We start from the raw sequence: 26,441 nt of genomic DNA on the forward strand, positions 1-26,441 counted from the left end.
TAGAGCGTGTCCACCAACTCACTGGCTTCTCCCACTTCAGTCCGCCCTTCCATTAGACGCAGCGAGGGCGACACCAATGCCGTTGCTGTGACAAAAGGAGGTGATGTGACCCTCCAGTGTGCTGCAGAAGGCGTGCCACGACCAGCGGTAACATGGCTCAAAGATGGGCGGCCTATCACCGGGCAGCACGGTGCCAAGGTCCTCAACGAGGGAAGGCTGTTGCAGATTAAAGATGCTAAGGTGTCAGACACGGGACGCTACACCTGTTTTGCTGTCAATGTGGCGGGACAGGCTGACAGCAGGCATGATATCAGTGTACATGGTATGAATTATCAAATATTATCATTAAGTTTTTTTTGCTTTAACCTTTTTTGTTCTTAAGTTTGGAGAGTTATAGTCCAACCTAAGGTCTTAAATTGTCTTTCTATCCCTTCCCTTTATTCCCTCTCCTCTTGTTCAGTCCCACCTAGTATAATTGGTCAGGTACATTTGCCAGAAAATGTGAGTGTTATAGTGAAGAACCCAGTTGCTTTGAGTTGCGAGGCTTCTGGCATCCCTCTTCCTGCTATCTCTTGGCTGAAGGATGGTCGGCCAATCAAAGCTACAAGTGCAGTGCGCATCCTCTCGGGTGAGTTCCTTTTTGACTTTCCGGACTTGATGACAAGTTACAGAACTCATAAAATATGCAGTATTAAAAATATTATTGTTTTAAGATTTGCTTCTATGTGTTATGTATCATGTCATATATCTTCATAGATTTATATCAGTCTTTCTTAGTTTAGTGTCCCATTCATTAAGGAACTGACTCAAGGAGTGCAAGCTACCAAGAATATGAATGATAGTCTGAATTTTCAGCGGAGTAACTTGTACTATTTTGCTTCCTAGCTGGGTTTCAAAGGCCAACCAGTTGCAATACATCATCAGTAATAAGATGTAATAGGATCACAGCAACTGGGGCCAAACTCAACAGAATGAGATTGGAGTGAAAACTGTGAAAAAGGAGCAATTGCTTTGGAGTGTGTTTTTTAACATTTAACAAGATGTATTGGGTGCTTCCAAATTAAACCATTTCAATTTGAATTAAATTCAATTTTATTTATATAGCGCTAAATCACAACAACAGTTATCTCATTGCGCTTTTCATAAAAGAGCAGGTCTAGACCGTACTCTGTGATGTTGTTTACAGAAACCCAACAATTCCCACCAAGAGCAAGCACAAGGCAACAGAGGCAAGGAAAAACTTCCTTTTAAGAGGCAGAAACCTCGAGCAGAACCATAGCTCAGGGTGGGCGGTCATCTGCCTCGACCGGTTGGGTTGAGATAAAGAGACAGACAGAGAAAGAGAGAGGGAGAGAGACAGAGACAGAGATAGACAGACACAGTAATAGACAGACAGACAGAGAAAAGACAGATAGAGAGAGACTTGGAGAATTGTAGCGGAGGGTGTCGAGCAGGAACATGGAGGCAGCAGGTCACTCCAACCACAGATCCAGACTCCACAGCTCCAGAGCCAGAAACACCTGCAGGAAGCGATAGGAGAAGAGAGGAGAACTTTTTCGGAAGAGGTTTAATTACAGCTACTTTAAAGTACTGTGGTACATAACTTGTTAATAAAGACAGTTTGATTATATCTAGTAGAGAAATGTTGACTAAGGTTTAAACTTCTGTAAGTAGTCTAGTCAGGATGGGGTCTAAGAGGCAGGTTGATGGTTTAAATGAAGAAATAATAGAATTAAATTGATAAAGATCAAGTGAAGCAAAGCAGTCTAAACATATATCTGATTTTACAGCTGTTTCTTAGGTTCCTGAGTCAGTGCCAGTTAAAGGCAGGTCTTGGTGAATTTTGTTCCTAATAGTTATGATTTTATCACTGAAGAAGCTCATAAATTTAAATAAAACGCTTTCACTTAATAATCTGTACCATTCTCTGCCAAGTTCACTCATTTGGTTTTTGACTTCATGATTTTGTGCATAAACTCAGGATAATGGATTATTTTTGGATTATTTTTTGGAACCAATCAAATGTCATTTTTTAGGTCTTATGGAGGTTAATTCAGTGCACTGTAGAGTTCACACTGTGTCAATGTTTTTCACTTGTTTTCTCAGGAGAATCTCATGAACCCTGTTAAGACAAGTGTTTTAAAGAGAGATGCAGTTAGTTTAAATCTGCATGAAGTGGTTTGTAAATGTTTTAACAGCTGTGTGCCTCAGAGTCTAAATTCCTTCTGTCAGTCGATTCCACTTTTCAAAGAGGGGTGATTGACGTTCAACAGGCTTTAAAATGTTGTTTACACATCCATTGGGTGTTTTACCTATGTGAAAAGGTTAGATTTACGCTGACATAGCTTTTGAAAACATTCCATGATGACAATAGATATATGACAATAATTGGCCCGTTAAATCTCTAGGGGGCCGGAGCCTGCGTCTAATGCATGCTGCAGTTGAGGATGCTGGGAGGTACACCTGTATTGTGTCTAACAGCGCTGGAGAGGAAAGGAAGAATTTTGACCTCAACATCCTAGGTAAAGATATTAGAAACCTGTTTTAGTATTTTGTTAGATTGCATCATATTGAATGAAAATGTCTTCAACATCAGTGAAGAGATTAAAATACTTTTTAAAAGTCTGTTTACATTTATACGGTTGGTTGTTCGATTTCATTTGACATCAATTAAGAGATGTGATGAGCATGTATTTTTATTGTGAATGAATGGGGAGACAGTGAGAACCATGTAATTGATTTTCAGTCTAATTCGACAGTTCCGCCAAGCATTGTGGACGAGGGAACTGTGGTGGATACTAAAGTCAAAGAACAACACAACATTACTCTCATTTGTGAGGCGTCAGGTAATTGACATAATCAATACATATCTGCATTGAAATCTAAATGATCTTCTAATGTAAATTATCTTGATCAACCCTTAGTGTAAATTACTACTACTAAATGACAATTAAAGATACATTAATTTCTAACCTCACATAATCATTTTCCAGGTAACCCTGTACCAGAGATTAAATGGCTGAAGGATGGACAGCTCTTGTTGCCCGACAGACGCCACCAAGTTTTGTCTCATGGTCGTTTCCTCCAAATCTCCTGGGCCCAAGTTGCAGACACCGGCAGGTACAGCTGCCAAGCATCCAACAGTGCAGGGGATCGCAGTCGGCACTTCAACCTCAATGTCCTTGGTACAAACACAACTCTTCAATCATTTCTAAAATGAATCAGAGTATTTGAGATGAATTTAAGAAATGTTCTAGATTTAATTTCTTTGCTCTTTACTCCTTTTTTGCCAGTTTCTCCCACCATTGCTGGGTCAGGTCCTGACGGTTCTTCAGAAGAGGTGACAGTAACTCTAAGCAGCCCCACCTCTCTGGTGTGTGAAGTCCAGTCCTACCCTCCTGCTCTCATCACCTGGCTCAAAGACAGCACTCCGTTTGAGTCCAGTCGCAATATTCGAGTCCTTCCAGGTTTGAAATCAAACACACATAACAATATAGTCAAACTAAATAAAATACAGTAGTAAAGTGCATCTTTTGTCATTCTTCATCCATGTTCTTACAGGTGGGCGGACCCTGCAGATTCTCAATGCTAAAGAAGAGAATGCTGGGAGATATACCTGTGTGGCCACTAATGAGGCTGGAGAGAAACTGAAGCACTATGAGGTCAAGGTTTATGGTGAGATTCCTGCATCTTTGAAAACATGCTGTATATTTCTTTACAAGAAAGAAAAAGTAGAGTACAGTGTAAATAATAATGATTATATTTTTAACAATAATTTAACTTTTAACTTTTGATCAGTAAATTATTGATGTTGGATGAAGGATGATCGTATAAACATACCTATATAAATTTGTCAATGTCATCTAAAACATGTTTCTTGACTGCAGTCCCCCCTCAGATTAATAAGAATGATATCCCAGGGGAAGGACTGGCCCCGAAAGAGGTTAAGATCAAAGTAAACAGCACACTTACCATGGAGTGTTCAGCTCAGGCGTTTCCTACCCCAGCACTGCAGTGGTTCAAGGACGGAAAGGTATCACTCTACTTTGATTCCAAGGGAGCTTATAGGAGTAAATAAGAAAATAACTTGTAAAAGCTAGAACTTCTTTTTTTCTCCACAGATCCTGCGTGCAGATGACCATGTGTCAATAACAGCTAACGGTCGTATTGTTCAGATCAAGCATGCTCAGGTGTCAGACACTGGCCGCTACACCTGCGTAGCCACTAATATAGCTGGAGAGGATGAGAAGGACTTTGATGTAAATATACAAGGTGAACTGGGTTGACTGATGCTGATGCGTTAACTGAGACTATTTGTACATTATATGGGCTCAAAGAGTATTCTCAAGCTGTGACTTTTTATTGTAATACTAAAAACTGCACATTGAAAATTGTTAAAAACTGAAAAAATAATTTGGACCAACCACACTTTGAAATAAAGTTTCCAAAAATGCTCAAAGAAGAGTTTCAACATGTTTACTCTTTGTCTTTTTCCCTTTTTTAGTACCACCTCATTTCCAAAGGCCTGGTGGAGTTGGTGATACCACGTCTTCCCCAGGCTTAGGAGGGGATGTTCGAGATGTGATTCTTAACAATCCCATCTCTCTGTACTGTGAGACCAATGCTGTCCCCCCTCCAACACTCACGTGGTTCAAAGATGGACATCTGCTGACCTCCAATGACAAAGTTCTGATTTTGCCAGGTGAGTTGACAAATAAAACAGAGCAAAAGAGAAGGAGGAGGACAGAATGAGTTCATACTAACATTTGAGAGTGTTATTCTCAGGTGGCCGAGTGTTACAGATTCCCAGATCCCAGGCGGAAAACACAGGCAGGTACACGTGTGTGGCTGTCAACGAAGCAGGAGAAGACTCCATTCAGTATGATGTTAGAGTGTTATGTAAGTAAAAACACTTTTCTTTGTGGTAGAAGTATCAGTCAGTTTAACAAAGCTAGGGGGGAAGTATTTTCACATAGGGCAGTTTGTCATTGTGAATTTCTGTCCTGCACCAGTGCCCCCAACCATACGGAGAACAGACAGCGATATGCCTGATGAGGTCACAGTGTTAGTCAACAAAACTACGCAACTGGAGTGTGACGTGGATGGAAACCCCGCCCCCAAGATTACCTGGTTTAAGGACAGCCAGCAAGTCAGCTTTGATGGGCCACATAGAATCCTATCTAATGGGCGAACACTTCAGGTAACAACCAGGAAGTATAAGTCATTGACATGTTTAATGCCATAGCCAATATTTACTTTATTAAACAATTTCAAGTCAAAGTTTCTCTAATATACCAATTGCCAATAAAATCCACAGAAAATAGAAACCCTTGTAAAATGCAATGCAGTCCATGCAATAAATTCTACATTTATGAACAACTTTCTAAGGTCCAGATAAATCAAACACACATTGGTAATATCTGTCCCATTAAAAAGAAATAGAAAATGGTATATTTTGTCTATGTATAGTAGATTCAGCTCTTACTATTTCTCTCTTATGTTCAGGTGTTGAATGCTCAGGTATCTGACACAGGGCGCTATGTGTGTGTGGCTGACAATGTGGCTGGAAGTGCAGAAAAATCCTTTAACCTTAATGTCCATGGTGAGTCACATGTAAAATGTAAAAATACATTTACATTCGAAACTGTCTTATTTTTATCAATTTGTAAAAAGATAATGTTGAAAATACTTCTTTTCACTTAAACTTAACTGTTGGGAAAAAACTGGAAAAGGTTATGAAGCATTAAAAGCATACTTGCTATACTGAAGGTTTTCTTTTCCCTCTCAGTCCCTCCCACCATTATCGGCCTGAGTCCTGAGACTGTGACTGCGGTGGTGAACAACTTTGTGTCTCTCTCTTGTGAAGCTATTGGTTTCCCTCCTCCCACCTTGAGCTGGCTAAATGACAGGGGCCCCATTCAGGCCAACACCAATGCACTCATCATGCCAGGTACTGCAAATTTGGGTCACATGTAATAGAACGAACATTGAGCATTGGGTGACAACAGAAGCTACTTTGCATTAAAAGAATAATTATGATATCTGGATATGAGCATACCAGAAAAATGATCCAAAATAGTAGATTCTGCTAGTGTCTGTGTGTCCATTTGTGCCTTCAGGTGGTCGTACGCTACAGATTCTAAAAGCAAAAGTATCTGATGGAGGAAAGTACAGATGTGTAGCCATGAACGCAGCAGGAGAGGCTTACAAACATTTCCATCTCACTGTATTTGGTTAGTCCACATTCACACTTTGTGTACTGTACACTGATCGCCTGACTTTGCATGATAAACTTACTTTAAATATTTTCTTCTGTCCTCGGCCTCTCAGTTCCTCCAAGTATCCGGGACAGTAGTGGGGACTCTCCTGTTGTGGTGAATGTGCTCGTTGGGAAATCCGTAACTCTGGAATGTGAGTCCAACGCTGTACCTCCTCCCACCATCACCTGGTACAAGAACGGCAGGGTGGTGACAGAATCAGCAAACCTGCGCATCCTGGCAGAGGGACAGATGCTTGAGATCCAAAGCTCAGAAGTAAAAGATGAATGGATGCCATGTTGTCTGTTCTGTTTCTTTTTATTGATAGCTGTTGTTTTTTAATGTTTTTTGTTGTTGTCATTTTTTGTCAACCTCTTTTCTCCAGGTATCTGATACTGGACAATATGTTTGCAAGGCCACTAATGTTGCTGGACAAGTGGACAAGAACTTCCACTTGAATATCTATGGTAGTGATCATTATAGATATCCATTTATTCAAAAATGTGAACATTCATAAAAACACATCATGTTTTTCAAACAATGCTTACAATACTTACAACATAATATTGAAGAATGATCTCTGTCTCTTTCTCTCATCAGTACCTCCAAGTATTCATGGCCCAGCAGAGGAGAATGTTGTGGAAACCATCAGTAACCCAGTTACCTTTGCTTGTGATGCTACTGGCATCCCTCCTCCAAGCCTCACTTGGTTGAAGAATGGACGACCCATAGGTACGCCTACATTTAGATTTAATTGAGCTGCACTGTAAGTGTTTAGTAATCACACAAACTACAAAAAAACTGTTTTGTCATTTGTTAACGTCCTCCTGGGAAAGATTATTCATTATTCATCTGTATCTTACATCTAAATCAATTTACCTGTTGTTTCTCAACAAATATTACACAGGAAAAAAAGTAAAGGTGTAAGGGGTATCATTACATAACTAGGTACAGTAGCTTTGTCATTATCATTTCCCTTATACCAAACATATGAGCCTGATATTTCTGTAGAGAACTCAGAGTCTCTGGAGATGCACATCTTCTCAGGAGGCAGCAAGGTGCAGATTGCACGGTCACAGCTTTCTGACAGCGGCACTTACACATGTGTGGCTTCCAACGTGGAGGGCAAGGCACGCAAGAGCTACCACCTCACCATACAAGGTACATGCGCATGCATAGCCTCAGTCATTATAAAACAATTATAACCCTTCTCTAGAGATCAATTTCAAATTAAAGGAATGCAAAAGCTTGTTTGTTTCCAGAGAAGCCCCATAGAATATTATTAAAACATAGTTTTGTCAGGCTTTGTGTCGACCGTAACCTGTCAAGCTTGTCAAGGTTATATGTTATCATAAAGAAATGTATTGTACTTACCATTTCATTATTTCTCATGGTATTCATAGGATTGCACTAAGATCAGTAATTATGTCTTAGTCCCTCCCAGTATCTCTGGATCAGAGCTCCCCAGTGAAATGGGAGTTCTGCTAAATGAAACCATCCAGCTGGTTTGTCGAGCCCAGGGAACTCCAACTCCAACCATCCAGTGGTTGAAAGATGGGAAAGTCATCAAGAATACAAGGATAGAGGGGCTCAGGTAATGCTTGCCACACAAAAGAATAACAAAATAGAAGATAAATGGAGATTTCACAGTACACCACTCAAGTGATAAATGATGTTACAATGATCATAATGATGATGATGATGTAATGCTGCCTTTGTGTTCAGGATCAGTCCAGATGGCAGCACACTCACTGTGACTGGAGCCCACACCACTGATAGTGGCAAGTACACCTGTGTGGCCTCCAACACTGCAGGAGACGAGGACAGGATATTCAATCTGAATGTATATGGTGGGTTTATTTCATTTTCCAAATGTATTGTCCAGTACAAACAGTCTGAGTCACTGTTGTCCTTGACGATGACATGACGAGTTTGTTTTCATGTCACTGAACCTGCTTCCCATTTTACTTTTCCAGTGCCTCCTGTGATAGATGGCAACAAAGAGACAGCTGAGCACCTGACCACAGTTCTGGACAGTTCTGTCAACATTGAGTGTGTTGCTGCAGGCTCTCCTCCGCCACAGCTCAACTGGCTGAGAAATGGCCTGCCTCTGCCGGTGTCCTCCCACATACGACTTCTTTCTGCTGGGCAGGTGCTCCGGTAGGTCAGTGGACAGGGCATAAGAAGAGTATGTTACACATGGTGCTGCATCAAGAACAATTTCTTGTGCATCTTGTGTATGGGATAATGCTGGTCCGCGATTATTGCAAAACATTGTTTGAGATATAGGTGTAATTCTTTATCTATGTTTTGCAATTTTGTATTTTCCTACTATTAAATCAGTATGGAAATTCACCCTGCATAAAACAATTTCACTGTAATGGGTTGCATTAGAAAGTGATTCAAGGTTTAATATAAGCTGTTTCAAATATTTTGCTGCTCTACTAACAATAAAAGGGTTAAAAACAATGGTTTGTTGGTTCTTTTACCCGTAGTTAAAATGTAATGTGATACTTATATGTTGTACCTTTTGCATTTGTCAGGATTACAAGAACTCAGGTGTCCGACAGTGGCACCTATACCTGCGTCGCATCAAACAGAGCAGGAGTGGACAACAGACATTATAACCTACATGTGCATGGTGAGTCTGAAAACATTACTTGCTTCTAAAATCTGAGGAATACATCACAGCAATAAATAATAATCATTTGTAATTTTTATTACTCTCCTCAGTCCCACCCGGTCTGGATGGGGCAGGGAGCACAGAGGATGTGACTGTAGTCAGAGGAAACTTGGCTTCTTTGCTGTGTAATGCTGATGGGACCCCGATGCCCACTGTGTCCTGGCTTAAAGAAGGGGTAACTCTAATTCCTGACCCACACCTCAAATTACTCAACCTGAATACCACTGTGCAAATCTTCCAGACCCAGGTCAATGATACAGGACGCTACACCTGTGTGGCTAACAACACCGCTGGTCAAGCAAGCCGACACTTTAACTTGAAAGTGCTAAGTGAGAAAAAACATATTATAGCTCTTATTTTCCAGCTTCTGCTTTTGATTCATGGATGAGAAAGTAAATTTAATTTGGTTTACGTTTTCTTATTCAGACCCTCCACTCATCAAGGGCTCTAGTGTACCAGCAGAAGTATCTGTTGTGGTTAATAATGTACTAGAGCTTCATTGTGAGGCCTCAGGTATACCTACACCCTCTCTGACCTGGCTGAAGGATGGACGTCCGCTCCCACAGACAGACAGTCTGCTCCTCCTCCGGGGAGGAGAAGTGCTTCGTGTGGCCTCGGCACAGGTCAGTGACCAAGGATTTTAACGGTGAAATTGAACACGTTTCTCTAAAATTTTAAACCATACTTTTTTTACATAGTGTATATAATAACATAATTGTGGTGATTTTATTTGTCTATTGAGTCTTTTTCCACAATTTCTTTATACTTTTTTTAACTTTTACTCAGTTGGAGGACACAGGCAGATACAGCTGCTTAGCCCACAGTCCAGCAGGAGATGACGACAAGGAGTTCCTAGTTCGAGTACATGGTGGGTAACACAGATGTGTAATACACATTTCAATGTGTGTGTGTGTGTGTGTGTGTGTGTGTGTTTGTGTGTGTGTGTGTGTACGTACATAACGTGGAAAAAATCTATGGCTTGAGGGTAATTCAATTTAGTCAATCTGTATTTAGTTAATAAACATATTTTACTCATATTCTTTTTTCATACTTTTCATACTTGTCTAGACAATTAATAAATAATAAGGTGAGATGTGATTGGGCTATAAAACTCAATGTCAGCCTTGGTCTCTCTCTGGTTTTTTGGTAACAGTTCCCCCTAACATTGCGGGGGAGAGCACACCTCAGGACATGTCAGTGCTGCAGAACAGACAGGTGACTATGGAGTGCAAGTCCGATGCCGTTCCACCTCCAACTCTGACCTGGCTCAAAGATGGCCAACCATTGCAGGTCAGAAATCAAAATCAAACAAACAACTGTCCACAAAATGAATTCTCCTGAAATGTATTTACAAATTACTTTTTACCTTTGTGTAGGCATCTGCCCGTGTGCGTATTCTGTCCAGTGGCCGTTTCTTACAGATCAACATGGCTGAGCTCAGCGACAAAGCTCAGTATACCTGTGTGGCCAGCAACATAGCTGGCAAGACCACGCGACAGTTTAACCTGGCTGTCAATGGTACAGTTTAATATTTAACCTACAACTAATGTAAATATAGAGATACTGTACTGTATATCCTTTCTTATAGAGATGAACAATTCCGTCTGTAATTAGTAATAGAGCTGAATTCATTACCCAGCTATAAATGAGTAAACAAATATGTATTTGTTACCTGTCCCATCAGTGGCCCCAATTATCAAGGAAGGCTCCCAGACAGTGTCAGTGCACATCAACAATCCAGCAGTGCTTGAGTGTGTTGTAAGTGGAGTGCCACCGCCTCGTGTAACCTGGAGGAAGCATGGTGCCATATTGGCAGGAAACAACCAAAGGTAACGTCATTTAACAACAATGTGTTTTGTATTGTATTGTCATTATTATCCAACAATTGCATATGCAGTTCTATTTGATTAACATCATGTATTAATGGTGACCATGATTTTAAATCTAGAAAGTAGATCCTATTCCTCTGTGCTGTACCTTACCCAGTTTGTAAAATTGTGTGCAGGTACACATTTGCAAAGGATGGGTCATTACACATCCACTCTGCTCAAGTCACCGACACTGGACGCTACCTGTGTATGGCAACTAATCAGGCTGGGACACAACACAAGAGAATAGATCTGCAAGTATATGGTGGGTGGCAAATATGTGCATATAAAACACATGAATACTTTTAAACTGTCATCCAATCATTTTATGATCCTTGGTTCTCATCTTTCAGTGTCTCCCTCCATCGCTGAAAGCCACACTAATGTGACGGTTACAGTCAACGTTCAGACCACCCTGTCTTGCGAGGCCACCGGCATACCTAAACCCACCGTCAGCTGGATGAAAAACAGTCGTGTCATCAATACTGACCAGAACGAGAATATGTACAGGTTGATCCAGGTTTTCTCCCTCTCTGTTTTCTAATTCAAGACTCTAAACTCACAAATACAAAACTGGAATTTAAGACCACATTAATTAACAGCTTTATTGCTTTAGTGTTACATTGTAAGATTCACAGTTTTAAAATATATACCATATATCTCATTGATTTTGCCTTTTTTAAAGCGTGGACATAAAAGTGAAACTACTCTTCAATCCTAACTTTTTTGTTATTTCCAGATTACTTTCATCAGGCTCCCTGGTAGTTATAGCACCAACAGTGGAGGATACAGGAGTTTATGAATGTGTGGTCTCTAATGAGGCAGGGGAAGACTCCAGATTCATCAACCTCACTGTCCACGGTGAGTGACACATCATTTGTTTACAAATTGATCATTCTTTTTACGCTATGTTCATTGATGTTGTGTCATTATTTGATTGAATTTATCTTTCAGTCAACATTTTTAACATTTAATTTCAAGATTGTTCTTAAATTTCCCATCTTATCTCCCTGTAGTTCCTCCATCAATAGCAGATGAACCCACAGAGCTCATTGTAACCAGACTGTCCCCGGTGGTCATTGCCTGCACTGCATCTGGCGTCCCAGTGCCCACAATCCACTGGAGCAAAGATGGCATGAAGCTTCCCAAAGAGGGACAGGGCTACAGCATCCTGCCCACAGGTTAGAATCAGAATTAATGTAAATAGTACAACACATTTATTTGTCACAACTTTTCAAACGGCCACCCACAATTCTTTATAGCAGTAATTGTTCTCAAAATATGTTGTCACATATGACATATAGGTATATCACTTTATTAGCTTTATTAATTATGTTGATTGGGTGTCTGTGCTCAGGTCCAATCGAGATCATCTCAGCTGAGCTCAGCCATGCAGGACGCTACTCGTGCACGGCCAGGAATGCTGCAGGCTCCACTCACCGCCATGTGCAGCTCACAGTGCAGGGTAAAAAAATCTTAAGAAACAATTTATCAAGAGACACACTACTGTTTAGGGACTGTCTAGAGTACAAAAAGCCCAAAAATATGTATTGTTTAGAGCTTAACTGCATGTGATACTAAATAATACAATGTATGCATTTTGCATTAGGCTAAGACTCTGACATGCTTTTACTTAATTTTTTACCATCCCTCTCCTCAGACCTCCCAGTGATCCAGTCTCATCCCTCCACCCTAGATGTGATTCTCAATAACCCCATCACTCTGCCCTGCAGGGCCACAGGCTTGCCCAGACCCACCATCACCTGGCAGAAGGAGGGCATCAATATACCCACCACAGGTAATTAATCCTGCCTACGTTTATGTGTCAATAATCATAAGTTATCAGTCATAACATCATGTCTCTTGCTTCATGCCAGATGGAAGTTTCACAGTGCTGCCTAATGGAAGTCTGCAGATCACTAAGGCCTCTGTGTCAGATTCTGGGACATACATATGTGTGGCTCAAAACCCTGCAGGCACTGCGCTGGGCAAGACCAAACTCAGAGTACAAGGTGGGGCACACACTCAAGTCAAAGTAACTTGACTAACAGATGTATTATGTAATTACTCAGCAGTTCTGCACGTGGATGTAAGAAGAACACCTTCGAAAGAGTATTCTGATAAAATATACTTGCATTAAATGAGACTTTTGATAAAATAAAATCAGTATCCTGATACTGTAGGTAACAGTTATGTGTCTAACAAGTTCGAACATGCACTCCCTTTAGGCATCTAAATCCATGTTTAACAGCCTAATTGCTTATTTTGCTAATGTTGTCAATACATTTAAATGTTTTGACTCAATATAGTTTTTCTATTTGCTGTGTCCTGCAGTTCCGCCAGTGATCAGCTCACAGACTCAAAAGTACCTGGCACCTGTGGACTCCTCTGTGACGCTACACTGCCAAGCTGATGGTTCCCCACCCCCCTCTGTCACATGGTACAAAGACGGTCAGCCGCTGACTGAATCTGTACGCCAGCGGGTTCTCAGTTCAGGATCCCTGCAGATCTCTTTCATCCAGCCAAGCAATACTGGACGATACACTTGCACTGCTGCCAATGCAGCGGGCACTGTCAGCGCTGTGATGAGCCTCACAGTACAGAGTGAGTTTCAGTCAATACAGTATTTCAAGCCGCATCACTGAACACCACACACTATGTTTCTATAATAATAATTTAAAACCACAATTCACATAAAACCTAAGGTACCATTTCTCTCTGAAAAGATGATGTTGCTACTTGGCCCACCACACGCACTTTGTCTTTGAGTGAATTTGTTTGCATTCCCTTTACTAAAAAAACTTCAGTAAAGGGAGTGAACACTTCGCTAGGTACACCATCTGTGATTGCAAGGAAGTTTTTGTTGTATTTTCCTGGTCTTAAATTAGCATTCCAACTAATTTGTCTCAAAATGTAAAATGTAGTGTACAGCGCATTAGGGGCTGCCAATCCCCTGTGTAATTGTATATTTTATAAAACCATAACTAGACAAAACATTTGAAAAAAATGACTTCCTTTGCAGTCCCACCTTCCATTCGTGGTGGAGAGCTGGAAGTAGCAGTGGTGGAAAACAGTCAGGCTCAGCTGGTGTGTGTGGCGGAGGGGGTCCCTCAGCCCAGCCTGTCCTGGGAGAAGGACGGTAATCCTCTAAGTGAAAGCACAGGGGAGTACACAATCCTGCCCTCTGGAGAGCTGATTATAGACATTGCTCAGGTAAGGGAAACATAGGGAAAACAACACATCATCTTTCTGTTTGTTAATGTCTGTAGATTGCTGGAACGTGAAACTGGCTTGTTTTAAATTTAGCCTACAGTAGGTGGCTTAAGTTGCTTGTCTTGCATCAAAAAGATGCATTTAAAGACTTTATGCATGCTCCCACTCTCCTCATCTCCCCTCCCTCTGTACCAGCCTGACGATGCTGGAAGTTATACGTGTGTTGCCACAAATGCAGTTGGACAGGACAGTCGGACAACAACCCTGTCTGTTCATACTCACCCCGTCTTCACTGAGCTGCTCGGAGATGTGGCCCTCAACAAGGGAGAGCGCCTCGTACTGGCTTGTGGAGTCAGTGGCATCCCCCCACCTAGAATCACATGGGCTTTCAACAACAACATCATCCCAGGTATATAGCAAGGTGCCCATTGATTAGGAACATGTTTTGAAACTTATACCCCCCCCCCCCCCAATTATGTGGCTGTATTTGATATATTATATTAAAGACTTGTAACTTTGTTTCTCTCTTATTATCTTTTACTGCCTTCGGTTAATGCTTTAGTTCACTATAACCACATGAACGGCCACACTGAGCTGGTGATAGAGAGAGTGAGCAAAGACGACTCTGGCACCTACACTTGTGTGGCAGAAAACACCGTAGGAACCATCAAGTCACTGGGCTTTGTCTATGTCAAAGGTAAAACCACACTGCCATGAAACTATTTCTCTCAGCTTCATTTTACTAATGTCCCCATATTTAGCATTTACAAGCAGAGTATAAACGTTGATTAAACGGTTTATAACACATTTAATGTAGTTGTAAGCAGATTTATGCAATGTATTTGTTAACAAATACCTCCTCATGTGGGCACAAAGTGGATGCTGGTCCATAAACAGATAATGAATGACAGTTACATATATTACAACTTAAATGTCCTCATAGCTGCATACAACTGCGTTATAGTGCCATTTATCAAATGTTTGTATGCTGTTTATAACTGCTAAGTAGGGGGCATTTAAAGTAAAAAGCTACCATGTGACTCACAACTCAACTCTAATCAAGTGATGTGTCCATGATGTCAACTTATTCTGTCTGTCTCCAGAGCCGCCTATCATTGATGGAGACCTTCACTCCAACCGTATTGAACCCCTTGGTGGTAATGCCATCCTGAACTGTGAGGTCCGGGGAGACCCCCTGCCCACCATCCGGTGGAGCAAAAGTGGGATAAATATACAAATCAGCAACCGCATCCATCTGCTGGACAACGGCTCTCTTGCCATCTATGGCACAGTGGTAGGAAAACACATGAGACTGAGACCACCTATGTGTAATACTCTGTACATAATGTTGTCAAAAATGTAATTTGGCGTTTCAAACAGTAATTTATAAAGTATATATACATACATATTTTGAAACTTATTTGTAAACCCATTATTGTAATGATGAACTGTGTTTTCATTTAAATTTATGCAGAGTGAAGACGCAGGCAACTATATGTGTGTGGCAACAAATGATGCAGGGGTGGTGGAAAGGAGTGTCACCCTTACCTTGCAAAGTAGGTGTCTTTATTCTATGTGTCAGTCCTATTTAGCATAACATTTAACATTTGCTACATTAACAATGTGAAAGTTGTTAACCTAACCTAAAAGGTTACTCCAGCGATTTAGTATTACACCTTAAACGATGAAAGCATCAGTAGCTGTTTTCTTTGTGCTCCTTGTGTCTAGTAAACTGGTTTTGATGTGTTACATCATTGTAATTCCTCCTTAAAGTTTTAATCACACGGATCTGCCTTTCTCCCAGGTGCACCCACCATTATAGTGGAGCCAGTGGAGACAGTGGTAGATGCTGGATCCACTGTTGTGCTCAACTGTCAAGCAGAGGGTGAGCCTACTCCCGTGGTAGAGTGGTCCCGCCAGGGGCGCCCCCTGCTGGGCAACGACCGCTTCTCTTCTCTGTCCAATGGTTCCCTCAGGATCAGCAGTGCCCAGAAGGAGGACACAGCTGAATATGAATGTGTTGCCAGGAACTTGCTGGGATCAGTGCTGGTCAGGGTCACTCTTACTGTACGAGGTGAGCTGAACTTTGTGGGGATTCTTTTCGTTCTGCCATATTTTAAGTCAATTTCCATTAAAAAAAAGTATTTATTCTCTTGTATAACCTCCTCAGTGAAAGCAAAAACAAACAATCATCTAAATTAACAAATTAAGTTACCGTACATTAATTTGTTTTTACAGTTCATGGGGGCTACTCCGAGTGGGCAGAGTGGGGTCGTTGCAGTGTGTCCTGTGGTGTCGGGACCCAGAAGCGGCTGAGACAGTGTAACAATCCTCTACCTGCCAATGGAGGACGTGACTGTGCGGGATCAGACACAGAGACTCATAGTTGTCATGGAAAGCCCTGTCCAGGTGAGAGTGCTTTGATAATTCAGTACTTGTAAAAGAGACTGGTTGCAAATAGCACATGTGGTAACAAAGGCTGTACCATTTTCCCTCTACAGTGGATGGGAAGTGGTCAGAATGGTCTCTCTGGGAGGAGTGTTCTCGTACTTGTGGTCAAGGCAACAGAACCAGGATCAGGACCTGCAGTAACCCTCCAGCTCAGCATGGAGGCAGGCCTTGTGAGGGGAAGGCAGTGGAGGTCATCATGTGCAGTGTCAGACCTTGTCCAGGTGAGTGACCATATACTTTTTCTGTAAATCCACCAGAAGACTGTCAGGTGTATGAATAGGGGGTATGATAAGGTGCACCTGGCAGGAATGATTGTCTAATCTCAAATGGATCTAAAAAGCTCATAATTGCATTTCATTACACTTTTCTCAATTTGTAAATACTAAAGTCAAATGTATTGGAGTAGATATATACAGTGGCATCAAAAGGAAATACTTATGTCAAGTACAAGTTCCTCAAAATAGTACTACTAATAGTACTTGAAGTATACGTATGTGATATGTAACTATAGGCCTGTATACATTGACTGTCTGTTTCCACTCCTGCAGTGGCGGGTAACTGGGGGTCTTGGCTACCATGGAGCCCATGCAGTGAGACCTGTGGTAAGGGCATGCAGTCCAGAATCCGCCTATGCAACAACCCTCCAGCGGCATTTGATGGTCCGCAGTGTGAGGGCACCGACACCCAAACACAATTGTGCAAGGAGAGATCTTGTCCTGGTGAGGGCCCAGGGATTGAACTTTGCGGTAAAATCATATTGAAAGATTTTTCAAATAATGAAGTCCAGGTGACTGATGCTCCCGCTTCTTCTTCTCTTGTGCCCTTCAGTGGATGGTAAGTGGTCGTCCTGGGTGAGCTGGGGAGCCTGCAGTGTTTCATGTGGAGGTGGGACCAGACAGAGGACACGCCTCTGTGCCAGCCCTGCCCCTCAGCATGGTGGCAGGCAATGTGAAGGCAACGATGTGTACATTGACTTCTGTAACAGCGACCCCTGCCCCAGTGAGTCATACTAACTTTTAGTCAGTTTTTATGGTTAGACTTTACAAATGCAGCATCTTTTACTTTACAGGAAAAAAAGATATCCTCTTTATCTGTATATTTCTCTGTACATCTGTTTGTAAAAATGTCTTTTGTCTTTCCAGTAACATAGCTGCTCTTTTATGACTTTTCCACTTCTGTCTTTGACATTTTTACTTTCTTTCTCTCAGTCAGCGGTAACTGGGGTCCATGGAGTAGCTGGGGCAGCTGCAGCAAGACATGTAACGGAGGTCAGATGAGGCGCTACAGGACATGTGACAACCCGGGACCTGCCAATGGTGGGAGAGCATGTGCAGGTGCAGACACACAGATACAGAGATGCAGCACAGCCAACTGTCCTGGTGAGTCAGCATGTTTCAAATTTTTTTAGATTATCCTAAAAAGACTAAATTGCCTCTAAAACTCAGATTATGAGGTAATAAAAATTGCCCTGCAGTGTGTCTGGTTTACAATGATATTTTGTTTTTGGGGTATATCATTGCAGTTGACGGTAACTGGGGCTCATGGCACCCGTGGGGAGAATGCTCTGCTTCCTGTGGGGGTGGAGAGAGGACACGTGTCCGTCTCTGTAACAGTCCGTCTTCTAGCAACGGTGGTCGACCTTGTCCAGGAGACTCCTCACAGCTGTCCAGGTGTAACAGTCAAGCCTGCCCAGGTGAGGCGTTTTAAATATATATAGATATATTGTATATGTGTGCAGTTGAGTGCAGCTATTGAACTGTTCTCATATACCATATTTTTCTTGTCAGGTGGACCCCAGAAGGCACGAGGAAGCATCATAGGGAACATTAACGATATTGAGTTTGGCATCGCCATTCTCAATGCCACCATCACAGAGAGCAAGTCCGGCGGCAGAATCATCAAGGCCACTATCACTAATGTACCAAGGACATTAGGTCAATTTTCCAACAGTTTCATATGTTTAAATATTTTACATTTAGATGAGATGTGCACCAAATAATACCTGTCTCCATTCAACTTGTGCACCTAAGTTGTTCTCTTGAACTTTCTCATATATTTCATATTAAATTAAATATGCCCTTCTTTACCTTTTTAATTTCAAGGTCCTGCAATGAGAAAGCTCATCTCAATCTTGAATCCTGTGTACTGGACCACCGCACAGGAAGTAGGAGAGGCTGTCAACGGCTACACCCTAACAGGAAGCATCTTCAGACGAGAGACACAGGTGGAGTTTGCCACAGGTAACAGTGGACAGGCCGGGGTGCTACTGTATTATAACTACAATGTGAGCTGTTTTATACAATACACATTTTGAGTTCAATCTGGTGCTTGTTGTGGACTGATGATTTTGGATGTGAATAATGTTAGTTGGGGTAAATATGACAAAGACCTGTGGTGTAATCTTGGTAGGTGAGATTTTGAGGATGACCCACATTGCCAGAGGCCTGGACTCAGATGGAGCATTGTTACTGGACATCGTAGTGAACGGACACATCCTGCAGCTGCCCTCACATGCTGAAATCAGCATCAAGGTAAATAAATAATCTATGCAAGTGATTAGACTTTGTGTCTTACTGGTAGGTGTTTTTATTACTTAGTTTTTTTAGATTGGATTTCATCTTGTATAAAATCTGGGGAACAGCAGTAAAAAAACAAACCAAAATTTTAACCACTTTACTACAAATCACATATCCGTTACATTACTGCATAACCTTTCATAAACAATGCCATATTAAGTGAAGCTACAACATGTCAAAATACTTTAAAGCTGCCTCACATGTACACTTTGTTTGACACAGGACTACACGGAGGATTACATCCAGACAGGCCCAGGCCAGCTGTACGCTCTGTCCACCCGCATGTTCAGCATCGACAGGGAGAGTGTGCCCTACTCGTGGAACCACACCATCTCATACGACCTGTCAAAGGGCAAGATGCCCTACCTTGTTGAGACATTGCATGCCACAGCCATCAGTGCTAACTACCACCCTCTGGAGGAGATGTTGGAGTATAGCATTCAAGCTAGTATCACCAAGGGTGAGAATACTGGTCTGTAAAAGGACTGAATGTAGGAATAGTATTTTGATTGTGGGTAAGAGATGGACTAAACAAAGCTAATAACTTAATAATAAGATCAGTATTTTTCCTCTGTTGTTGCTTGGTAATCCAGCCAACCTTTAACATTAGATCTTTCTTTTTTTCTACATATTTTTGTCTCAACGGTAATTTAGGCAAGGCAAGGCAAGGCAAGGCAAGGCGCTTTTATTTGTATGCACATTCTCGCACCGGGCATTCAAAGTGCTTCACAACAAAACATTAAACAAGATAAAACACAAGTACAAACAGTTAAAGTCATAAGCATTAAAAATCAATAGACACATGAATAGACAGTTAAACAAAATAGAAACATTAGGACACTAAAACACAAGAATAAAAGTTACAGTGAGCATAAGAAGAATGAGCATTAATTTAAAGAAGGCAGCATCAAAAGGAAGGTCTTCAGCCTTGATTTAAAAGAACTGAGAGTAGCAGCGGATCTGCAGGTTTCTGGGAGTTTATTCCATATAGAGGCTGAAACTGAAAGCTGCTTTACCCTGTTTAGTTCTGACTCTGGGGACGAAAGTAGACCTGTCCCAGATGACCTGAGAGGTCTGGGGGGGTGTTCATAGTGTAGTAGCAGATCAGAAATGTATTTTGGACCTAAACCGTTAAGGGTCATCATTAATTTAGATTAATGATGAAATCTTTACATGATTCCAGGTGATCGCAGTAACCAGTGTCCTCAGGGATTCACTTTGGTGGCTGCTGGTCCCTACTGTGCAGGTAATGTTTATCACAACATGTTATGCTGTTCCATATAGTGGATTTAAAAGCACCTTTAAATGATTTAACATCTTATCTTAACATACTTAGTAAGTTGAACTTTCTCATTGTTTGCTTAAATCTGTTCTGATTGTTGTAATATTGTTGTCAATGTATCATTTATGTGCTGTAGATGAGAACGAGTGTGAGGTTGGAAAACCCTGTTCTCATACCTGCCACAACGCCATGGGCACCTACTACTGCTCTTGTCCCCGAGGCCTCACCATCTCAGCTGATGGCAGGACCTGTCAGGGTACACGACTCACTTCTGAATCAGTGCTGTCAACATTATTGTTAAACACACAGGTCCTTGTTTAGATAATTCAATGCTCTTCATTCTCGTAGACATTGATGAATGTTCACTGGGCGGGAACATGTGCCATGATGGACAGGACTGTGAGAACACTATTGGCTCTTACCGATGCGTCATGCGCTGTATGCGTGGCTTCAGGAGAACAGCCGATGGTCTCAGCTGCACGGGTACAACAACAAGCTTTATTGATCAGCTGAGCATTTGTTGTGAGTGTTGCTGATGTGGAACTTTTTACGATTGTGATATTTTGGTGCTCAGATGTGAACGAGTGCCAGGAGTCCAATCCGTGCAATCAACACTGTCTGAACACGATTGGCAGCTATCGATGCGCCTGCGAGCCGGGCTTTCAACTCAGGAACCGACGCTGTATAGGTAAGACAGCTACACCTCTCCGTATAGTGCTTTATCTGTATTATTCATTCACTCACCAAAAATAATTTCCTTGAAGAAACTTGTTGTCTTGGATTTGACCTCTTTTCTCTCTAATCGCCCCAGATATAAACGAGTGCAGACAGAGGGTTTGTCGATCAGATCAGCAGTGTAAAAACACACGGGGTGGTTACACCTGTATTGACCTGTGCCCCAATGGTATGACTAAAGGTGCCAATGGGACATGTGTAGGTGAGTATTCACAAACATACAGTGTTCCTTGTTAAGCCAGAGAGCATTCGCTGAAGTAAAAACTATTAATAATCAGACTGGGAGAGATTTTAGTTCTGCACCGTGATTTACTTCAGTACCTTTTGTGCTGTAGACATCGATGAGTGCAGAGATGGCACTCATCAATGCAGATACAATCAGATCTGTGAGAATACCCGAGGCAGCTACCACTGCACATGTCCACGTGGCTACAGATCTCAGGGAGTGGGACGGCCCTGTCTCGGTACGTACATCCTTTATGTCTCTCATAAACACAACAAAACATACATCCAAATTTTTTATGACAAGGGTTTCATTTGCAATGATCGGGCAGGTGATACCTCCACCTATTGGTTTGTAATTCTGTTTCAGCTGAGGATATTTGTCAAAACATACAGCACGTTAATCAAAGTGTGAAAAATTGCTGCAATGCTCTTTCCTTACTCTTCCAATCCGTTTGCTCGCCTCTGCCAGCAAACTTCTCTCTTTGTGTCAGCAACTCACTCCTGTTGAAAAACTTAAATAACTGTATAACTGTAATCTGCAACGTAGCAAGGACATTCTGCCAGTGCTTGCTTGCATCTCTAAAATACAGCAATTAAAACTGCTGACTAACAAATAACATTAAAGACCCTGCAAAGATGTAATGCATGGTATCAAGTCCTCTATAGCTCTACATTAATGCTGTGTCTTCTTACACTGTCAGATAAGAGTATGAGAAAGGGCAGGAAAGGACTTCAGAGGAAGGGAAAAATAAATGTCTCCTTCTTTGATGCATCAACAATAAAAAGACCAGCACCATGACCTCACTTCTCTGTCTGTTACTATGTTTCCCCCACTCTCTTCCAATTTTCGAACTTTCCTTTATGTTTGGATCTTGCTATTTCCTGGAGTTGCTTTGTAATGGCATAGATTCACCAGTGCCCTTGTGACATCATTAACTTTGTACACTGATGTGATGCTGGCTTTGTGAAATAATCATCTGGCATGTATTGGATTTCTTACCTGGTATCAAATGTGAATTATTGTTTGTTATAATTTCTTCAGATAAAAGGTTAAGTAATTTCAGAATTGAGTTTGAAGTTATTATCTTCAAATTGTTCATTTTATTTGATATGAGAGAAGGTAATCTCAGATGTATTTATAGTCTCAATACATTTCTGTCTGTTAGGGACATGAAAATGTATTGTTGTACAGTGGGGTAATTGACATATACCCTTTTTTCCCCCCTCATTCTCATCTCCCTCCTCTATTTTCATGGCCCGCACCACCTCATTTGTTCTTTTCATCCCTCTAAATATCACCTGTTCCCGTTACTTCATGCATCTTTTTGCACCTTTTTCTACTTTTCCCTATCAATCTGTCCTCTTGTCTTTTCCTGCTGCTGGTCTTTCTTTGTGCTGAGGGCAGACATAAATGAGTGTGAGCGGCTCCCACAGCCCTGTGCCCACCAGTGCATCAACACACCTGGCAGCTTCAAGTGCACCTGCCCCCCAGGGCGCCACCTTCTGGGTGATGGCAAATCCTGTGCTGGTCTGGAGCGTCTGCCCAGCTATGAAAGTTATTCATTCGGCTACCAAACATCACAATCCTCTCCTGAGCACAACTCCTACCAGCGACTCTACCACAACTTGGCCTCTCAGAGCTACCACTCCTACGCAGCCACCGCAAGGGGGCGCAAAAGGAGCCAGAGCCGCAGAGAGACTCCTGTACATTCCTCACAGCTGGGCTTCCTCGCTTGTCAGCAGGGGTTTGAGTCCAGGGGTGGTTCCTGCTTAGGTAACAATGGAGGACAGGCAGGGTTAAGATGAGGGAGAGTATGAAAGTTGTTCATAGAGAAACTCTCTTTGCTTTGCTGCTTGTCGTTTTAGCTGTAAATATGGAAATGTGTGACTTTGAAAATGTGTCTTAATGTGTCATTTTATGTTTTCTGATTTCTTCTCTATCATTCTGTGGCTGTTTGTGTGTTTGCGTGTGTGTGTGTGACACCAACAGACATCAACGAGTGTGAGGTGAGAGACGCCTGTCAGCACGAGTGTATGAACACACCAGGGAGCCACAGGTGTCTCTGTCCTGCTGGTTACCGCCTCATGACCAATGGCAAGACGTGTCAAGGTGAGAACCACCAGCTAGTCCCTGTTTCCTTCCATCGCTGACATTTTGTGTTCATTGTAGCATGTACTGTAATGACAATAAGCTGTTTGCTGTATCGACAGATATTGACGAGTGCCTGGAACAGAACATCCAGTGTGGAGCGAACCAGATGTGCTTTAACATGAGAGGAAGTTACCAGTGTATTGACACACCCTGTCCACCAAACTACCAGAGGGATCCAGCCACAGGGTAAACGTTCACCTTCAGAGAAATACACTCAATTAGGATAAACCGTGACCGCTAACTATTCGTTTAATTTAAGGGATTTGCAATCATGGAACGGTTTGTATTTTTAGATCCTTTTAAAACTTTAAAGGATCAGTTAATCACAAAAAGGTTTTTCACGTAGCCACTGTGGTACCATATCAAAGTTTCTGCCACCCTATGCGGAATTCTAAGAAACAACAAAACTCTCTCCGCGTCCACATTCAAATAAACCTTCATCATAAACACTAGGTAGGCACTTGCAATTACCCTTTACACAATAAGTCACTCTAACTATTCATTTATCTATCTTAGACAATATTTATTATTTTTCTGCTTTCCCACAGTATACTCAACTGAAATCTGCTGTCTATGTTGTATCTAGGTTTTGCCTGAAGAACTGCCCACCAAATGACCTGGAGTGCGCACTGAGCCCTTATGCCCTGGAGTACAAGCTGCTGTCTCTTCCTTTTGGCATTGCAGCCAACCAGGACCTCATCAGGCTGGTGGCCTACACACAGGACGGCGTGATGCACCCCAGGACCACCTTCCTGGTGGTGGACGAGGACGTCACGTTACCTTTTGCCCTGCGAGACGAGAACCTGAAGGGAGTGCTGTTTACCACTCAGGCGCTACGAGAGCCCCACACGTATCGCATGAAGGTCCGTGCCCTCTCCTACAGTGAACACGGAGGCATCGAGTACCAGACTACCTTCATCGTCTATATCGCTGTCTCTGCCTACCCATACTGAGAGCACTTTAAATGACATGAGACAAGGGTGTGGTGATGAATTTGCGTCCTAAATTAGTGAGTGGGTGTGGTTTTTGGAAAAGCAGCAACATCCGTAAACAAACTGAAAAAAGACTCTCAGCGTGAGAGAGTCCAAAGTGCATACAGCCCTGAGGACGTAAGGAACTAATTTAACGTGGATACATTACATGCCACTACTAGAACTTAACAGGTGGCTTGGATAAAACTGGCTATTTATTGGCTCTAATCCCTGGAATCCTCGCCTCAGTTTGTCAGAACTTTCTCAATAAAACATCTGATATTTTTGCCTTGTTATTTTCCCCTGCCAGATTTATTTATAAGATCAAGATTTTGTTCCTCAAAGCCGAAGCGCCCACTGCTGGCTGGCTAAGAAAGTTAGCTTTTACCCTACTCAAGAAAGTTTAGCTAGCCTTTTATTTACATCTACCTATTATTAAGTTATTGTGCTTGAATGAGAAAATGGGCAGTTCCCACCTTTGTTCAGCCTTTGTGTCATCAGTCACCAAAGTGGAGTTGTGACTGTTCAGATATGGTGCTCATTTTGGAGATTGAAAACTTGACTGTCACATATTCTGCATCCTCAGGTAGCAGCTTATCATTCACACAAATGCATCAAATAGAAACCCTATCTAAATATTACACTGATTACATCATCAATGTGCCATATACTGCCCCTTCCAATAGTTGATACCAAGATGTATTTTATTTTTATGACTTGTACAAATGTTTTTTTCTGCATAATGTATGCCATACTGTACTTATTGTAGCCATTTTGTAATAAAATGTATTATATATATACAGTGTATATATATATATATATATATATATATATATACACACACTGAAATTAAGCATTGTGTATGTCTGCAGCACTACTGCATAAAACAGCCCTGATCCTTTTGATTAATGAGCACATCACATCTGGGAGAAAGTGTGAGGAATAAGAAAGTTATCAAGCTACTTACAGAAAAGTGTAAGAGGAACATATATACTCTGGAATAGCCAATCAGAGACAAGGATTTAACCTTTGTCTGCCATAGTGTTCTTTTTTATCCTTGCATTTTTTTTCTGCAAAACAAAATGTAGCATGTGAAATTAACAATCATAATGTATAAATAGGGACGAAATAATTGGATAGAAGGAAATATACTTCTTTCACTTACAGTGCAATCAGAAAGTATTCACTTTACATTTTGAAATTTTGCTCAGGTGCCTCCTAATTATGCTGATCATCTCTGAGCTGTTTTTACACCCTGCTTGGGGTTTCACTTAAAAATTCAATTGATTGGACATGATTTGTAAAGGCCCACACACACCTGTCTGGGGAAGGTCTTACAGCAGACAACGCAAGAACATATGCTACCATGAGGTTAAAGGAACTACTTGCAGAGCGCATAAACAGGATTGTGTTGACGCACAGATCTGGGGAAGGCTACAAAAATAATTTCTGCTGCATCGAAGGTTCTCAAGTAGCCTCCATACTTCTTAAACGGAAGAGTTTTGACACAACCAGGACTCTTAGCAGGCTGCCCAAACAAACTGAGCAAACGGGGGAGAGGGGCCCTGATAAGTGAGGTTACCAGTGAACTGATGGGTCACCTGTGTGGAGAAACTTCCAGAAGGATAAACACTACTGCAACACTGATCTGAGCTTTATGGCAGAGTGGCCCGGGGGACTGGTCAGGGTTGAAGGGAAAGCTTAACAGAGCAAAGTACAGAGAGATCCTTTATGAAAACCTCAGGACCTCAGACTACTTCTGTTGATGTGATTCGTCAGTGTCATTTTAAATCATTTCATAATAATCATTAAACTACAATTTCTCCAATTTATACTCTGTTATTACACACAGGCCTGAATTACACACACATCCTCAGTACCTATACATGCACTAAATGGCGAGATGTCAGAGTGAGGGGGCTGCCCATAGAAAGGCGCCCCGAGCAGTTGGGGGTTTGGTGCTTTGCTGAAGAGCACCTTGGCAGTGCCCAGGAGGTGAACCAACACCTCTCCAGCTACCAGTCCACC

At 41.8% G+C, this 26,441-nt stretch overlaps 1 protein-coding gene across 2 annotated transcripts in view; it reads left to right on the plus strand.

The window, feature by feature from the left end:
• The window catches only part of hmcn1 (hemicentin 1), an 83,702-nt gene extending 57,452 nt beyond the window's left edge, over positions 1-26,250 (plus strand). Inside the window, exons 45-107 of one of the 2 annotated variants that reach the window (XM_032524874.1) lie at positions 41-322; positions 461-628; positions 2,409-2,522; positions 2,760-2,846; positions 2,994-3,185; positions 3,294-3,467; positions 3,562-3,675; positions 3,888-4,033; positions 4,122-4,272; positions 4,505-4,702; positions 4,786-4,899; positions 5,013-5,200; positions 5,506-5,602; positions 5,789-5,950; positions 6,120-6,233; positions 6,331-6,533; positions 6,643-6,724; positions 6,858-6,989; positions 7,269-7,418; positions 7,692-7,851; positions 7,983-8,107; positions 8,234-8,417; positions 8,801-8,898; positions 8,991-9,269; positions 9,367-9,563; positions 9,727-9,808; positions 10,094-10,230; positions 10,317-10,458; positions 10,625-10,769; positions 10,946-11,073; positions 11,162-11,318; positions 11,548-11,669; positions 11,825-11,989; positions 12,166-12,273; positions 12,469-12,606; positions 12,686-12,820; positions 13,143-13,412; positions 13,831-14,021; positions 14,217-14,430; positions 14,584-14,718; positions 15,125-15,315; positions 15,496-15,577; positions 15,826-16,095; positions 16,260-16,430; positions 16,523-16,693; positions 17,021-17,191; positions 17,301-17,471; positions 17,681-17,851; positions 17,995-18,165; positions 18,260-18,406; positions 18,575-18,712; positions 18,882-19,003; positions 19,271-19,508; positions 20,232-20,294; positions 20,467-20,586; positions 20,679-20,813; positions 20,905-21,018; positions 21,142-21,267; positions 21,401-21,529; positions 22,696-23,064; positions 23,281-23,400; positions 23,502-23,628; positions 24,029-26,250. In XM_032524874.1, coding sequence (XP_032380765.1) covers positions 41-322; positions 461-628; positions 2,409-2,522; positions 2,760-2,846; positions 2,994-3,185; positions 3,294-3,467; positions 3,562-3,675; positions 3,888-4,033; positions 4,122-4,272; positions 4,505-4,702; positions 4,786-4,899; positions 5,013-5,200; positions 5,506-5,602; positions 5,789-5,950; positions 6,120-6,233; positions 6,331-6,533; positions 6,643-6,724; positions 6,858-6,989; positions 7,269-7,418; positions 7,692-7,851; positions 7,983-8,107; positions 8,234-8,417; positions 8,801-8,898; positions 8,991-9,269; positions 9,367-9,563; positions 9,727-9,808; positions 10,094-10,230; positions 10,317-10,458; positions 10,625-10,769; positions 10,946-11,073; positions 11,162-11,318; positions 11,548-11,669; positions 11,825-11,989; positions 12,166-12,273; positions 12,469-12,606; positions 12,686-12,820; positions 13,143-13,412; positions 13,831-14,021; positions 14,217-14,430; positions 14,584-14,718; positions 15,125-15,315; positions 15,496-15,577; positions 15,826-16,095; positions 16,260-16,430; positions 16,523-16,693; positions 17,021-17,191; positions 17,301-17,471; positions 17,681-17,851; positions 17,995-18,165; positions 18,260-18,406; positions 18,575-18,712; positions 18,882-19,003; positions 19,271-19,508; positions 20,232-20,294; positions 20,467-20,586; positions 20,679-20,813; positions 20,905-21,018; positions 21,142-21,267; positions 21,401-21,529; positions 22,696-23,064; positions 23,281-23,400; positions 23,502-23,628; positions 24,029-24,395 — 10,064 coding nt within the window. In that variant the 3' untranslated portion in view covers positions 24,396-26,250. The remainder of the gene's footprint in view (positions 1-40; positions 323-460; positions 629-2,408; positions 2,523-2,759; positions 2,847-2,993; positions 3,186-3,293; positions 3,468-3,561; positions 3,676-3,887; positions 4,034-4,121; positions 4,273-4,504; positions 4,703-4,785; positions 4,900-5,012; positions 5,201-5,505; positions 5,603-5,788; positions 5,951-6,119; positions 6,234-6,330; positions 6,534-6,642; positions 6,725-6,857; positions 6,990-7,268; positions 7,419-7,691; positions 7,852-7,982; positions 8,108-8,233; positions 8,418-8,800; positions 8,899-8,990; positions 9,270-9,366; positions 9,564-9,726; positions 9,809-10,093; positions 10,231-10,316; positions 10,459-10,624; positions 10,770-10,945; positions 11,074-11,161; positions 11,319-11,547; positions 11,670-11,824; positions 11,990-12,165; positions 12,274-12,468; positions 12,607-12,685; positions 12,821-13,142; positions 13,413-13,830; positions 14,022-14,216; positions 14,431-14,583; positions 14,719-15,124; positions 15,316-15,495; positions 15,578-15,825; positions 16,096-16,259; positions 16,431-16,522; positions 16,694-17,020; positions 17,192-17,300; positions 17,472-17,680; positions 17,852-17,994; positions 18,166-18,259; positions 18,407-18,574; positions 18,713-18,881; positions 19,004-19,270; positions 19,509-20,231; positions 20,295-20,466; positions 20,587-20,678; positions 20,814-20,904; positions 21,019-21,141; positions 21,268-21,400; positions 21,530-22,695; positions 23,065-23,280; positions 23,401-23,501; positions 23,629-24,028) is intronic. The other variant, XM_032524875.1, reaches the window with a different exon arrangement.
• Positions 26,251-26,441: the final 191 nt, after the last annotated feature.

Source organism: Etheostoma spectabile, chromosome 9 (genome assembly GCF_008692095.1).
Source record: "Etheostoma spectabile isolate EspeVRDwgs_2016 chromosome 9, UIUC_Espe_1.0, whole genome shotgun sequence".
In the NCBI taxonomy this organism is placed as follows: Eukaryota; Metazoa; Chordata; class Actinopteri; order Perciformes; family Percidae; genus Etheostoma; species Etheostoma spectabile.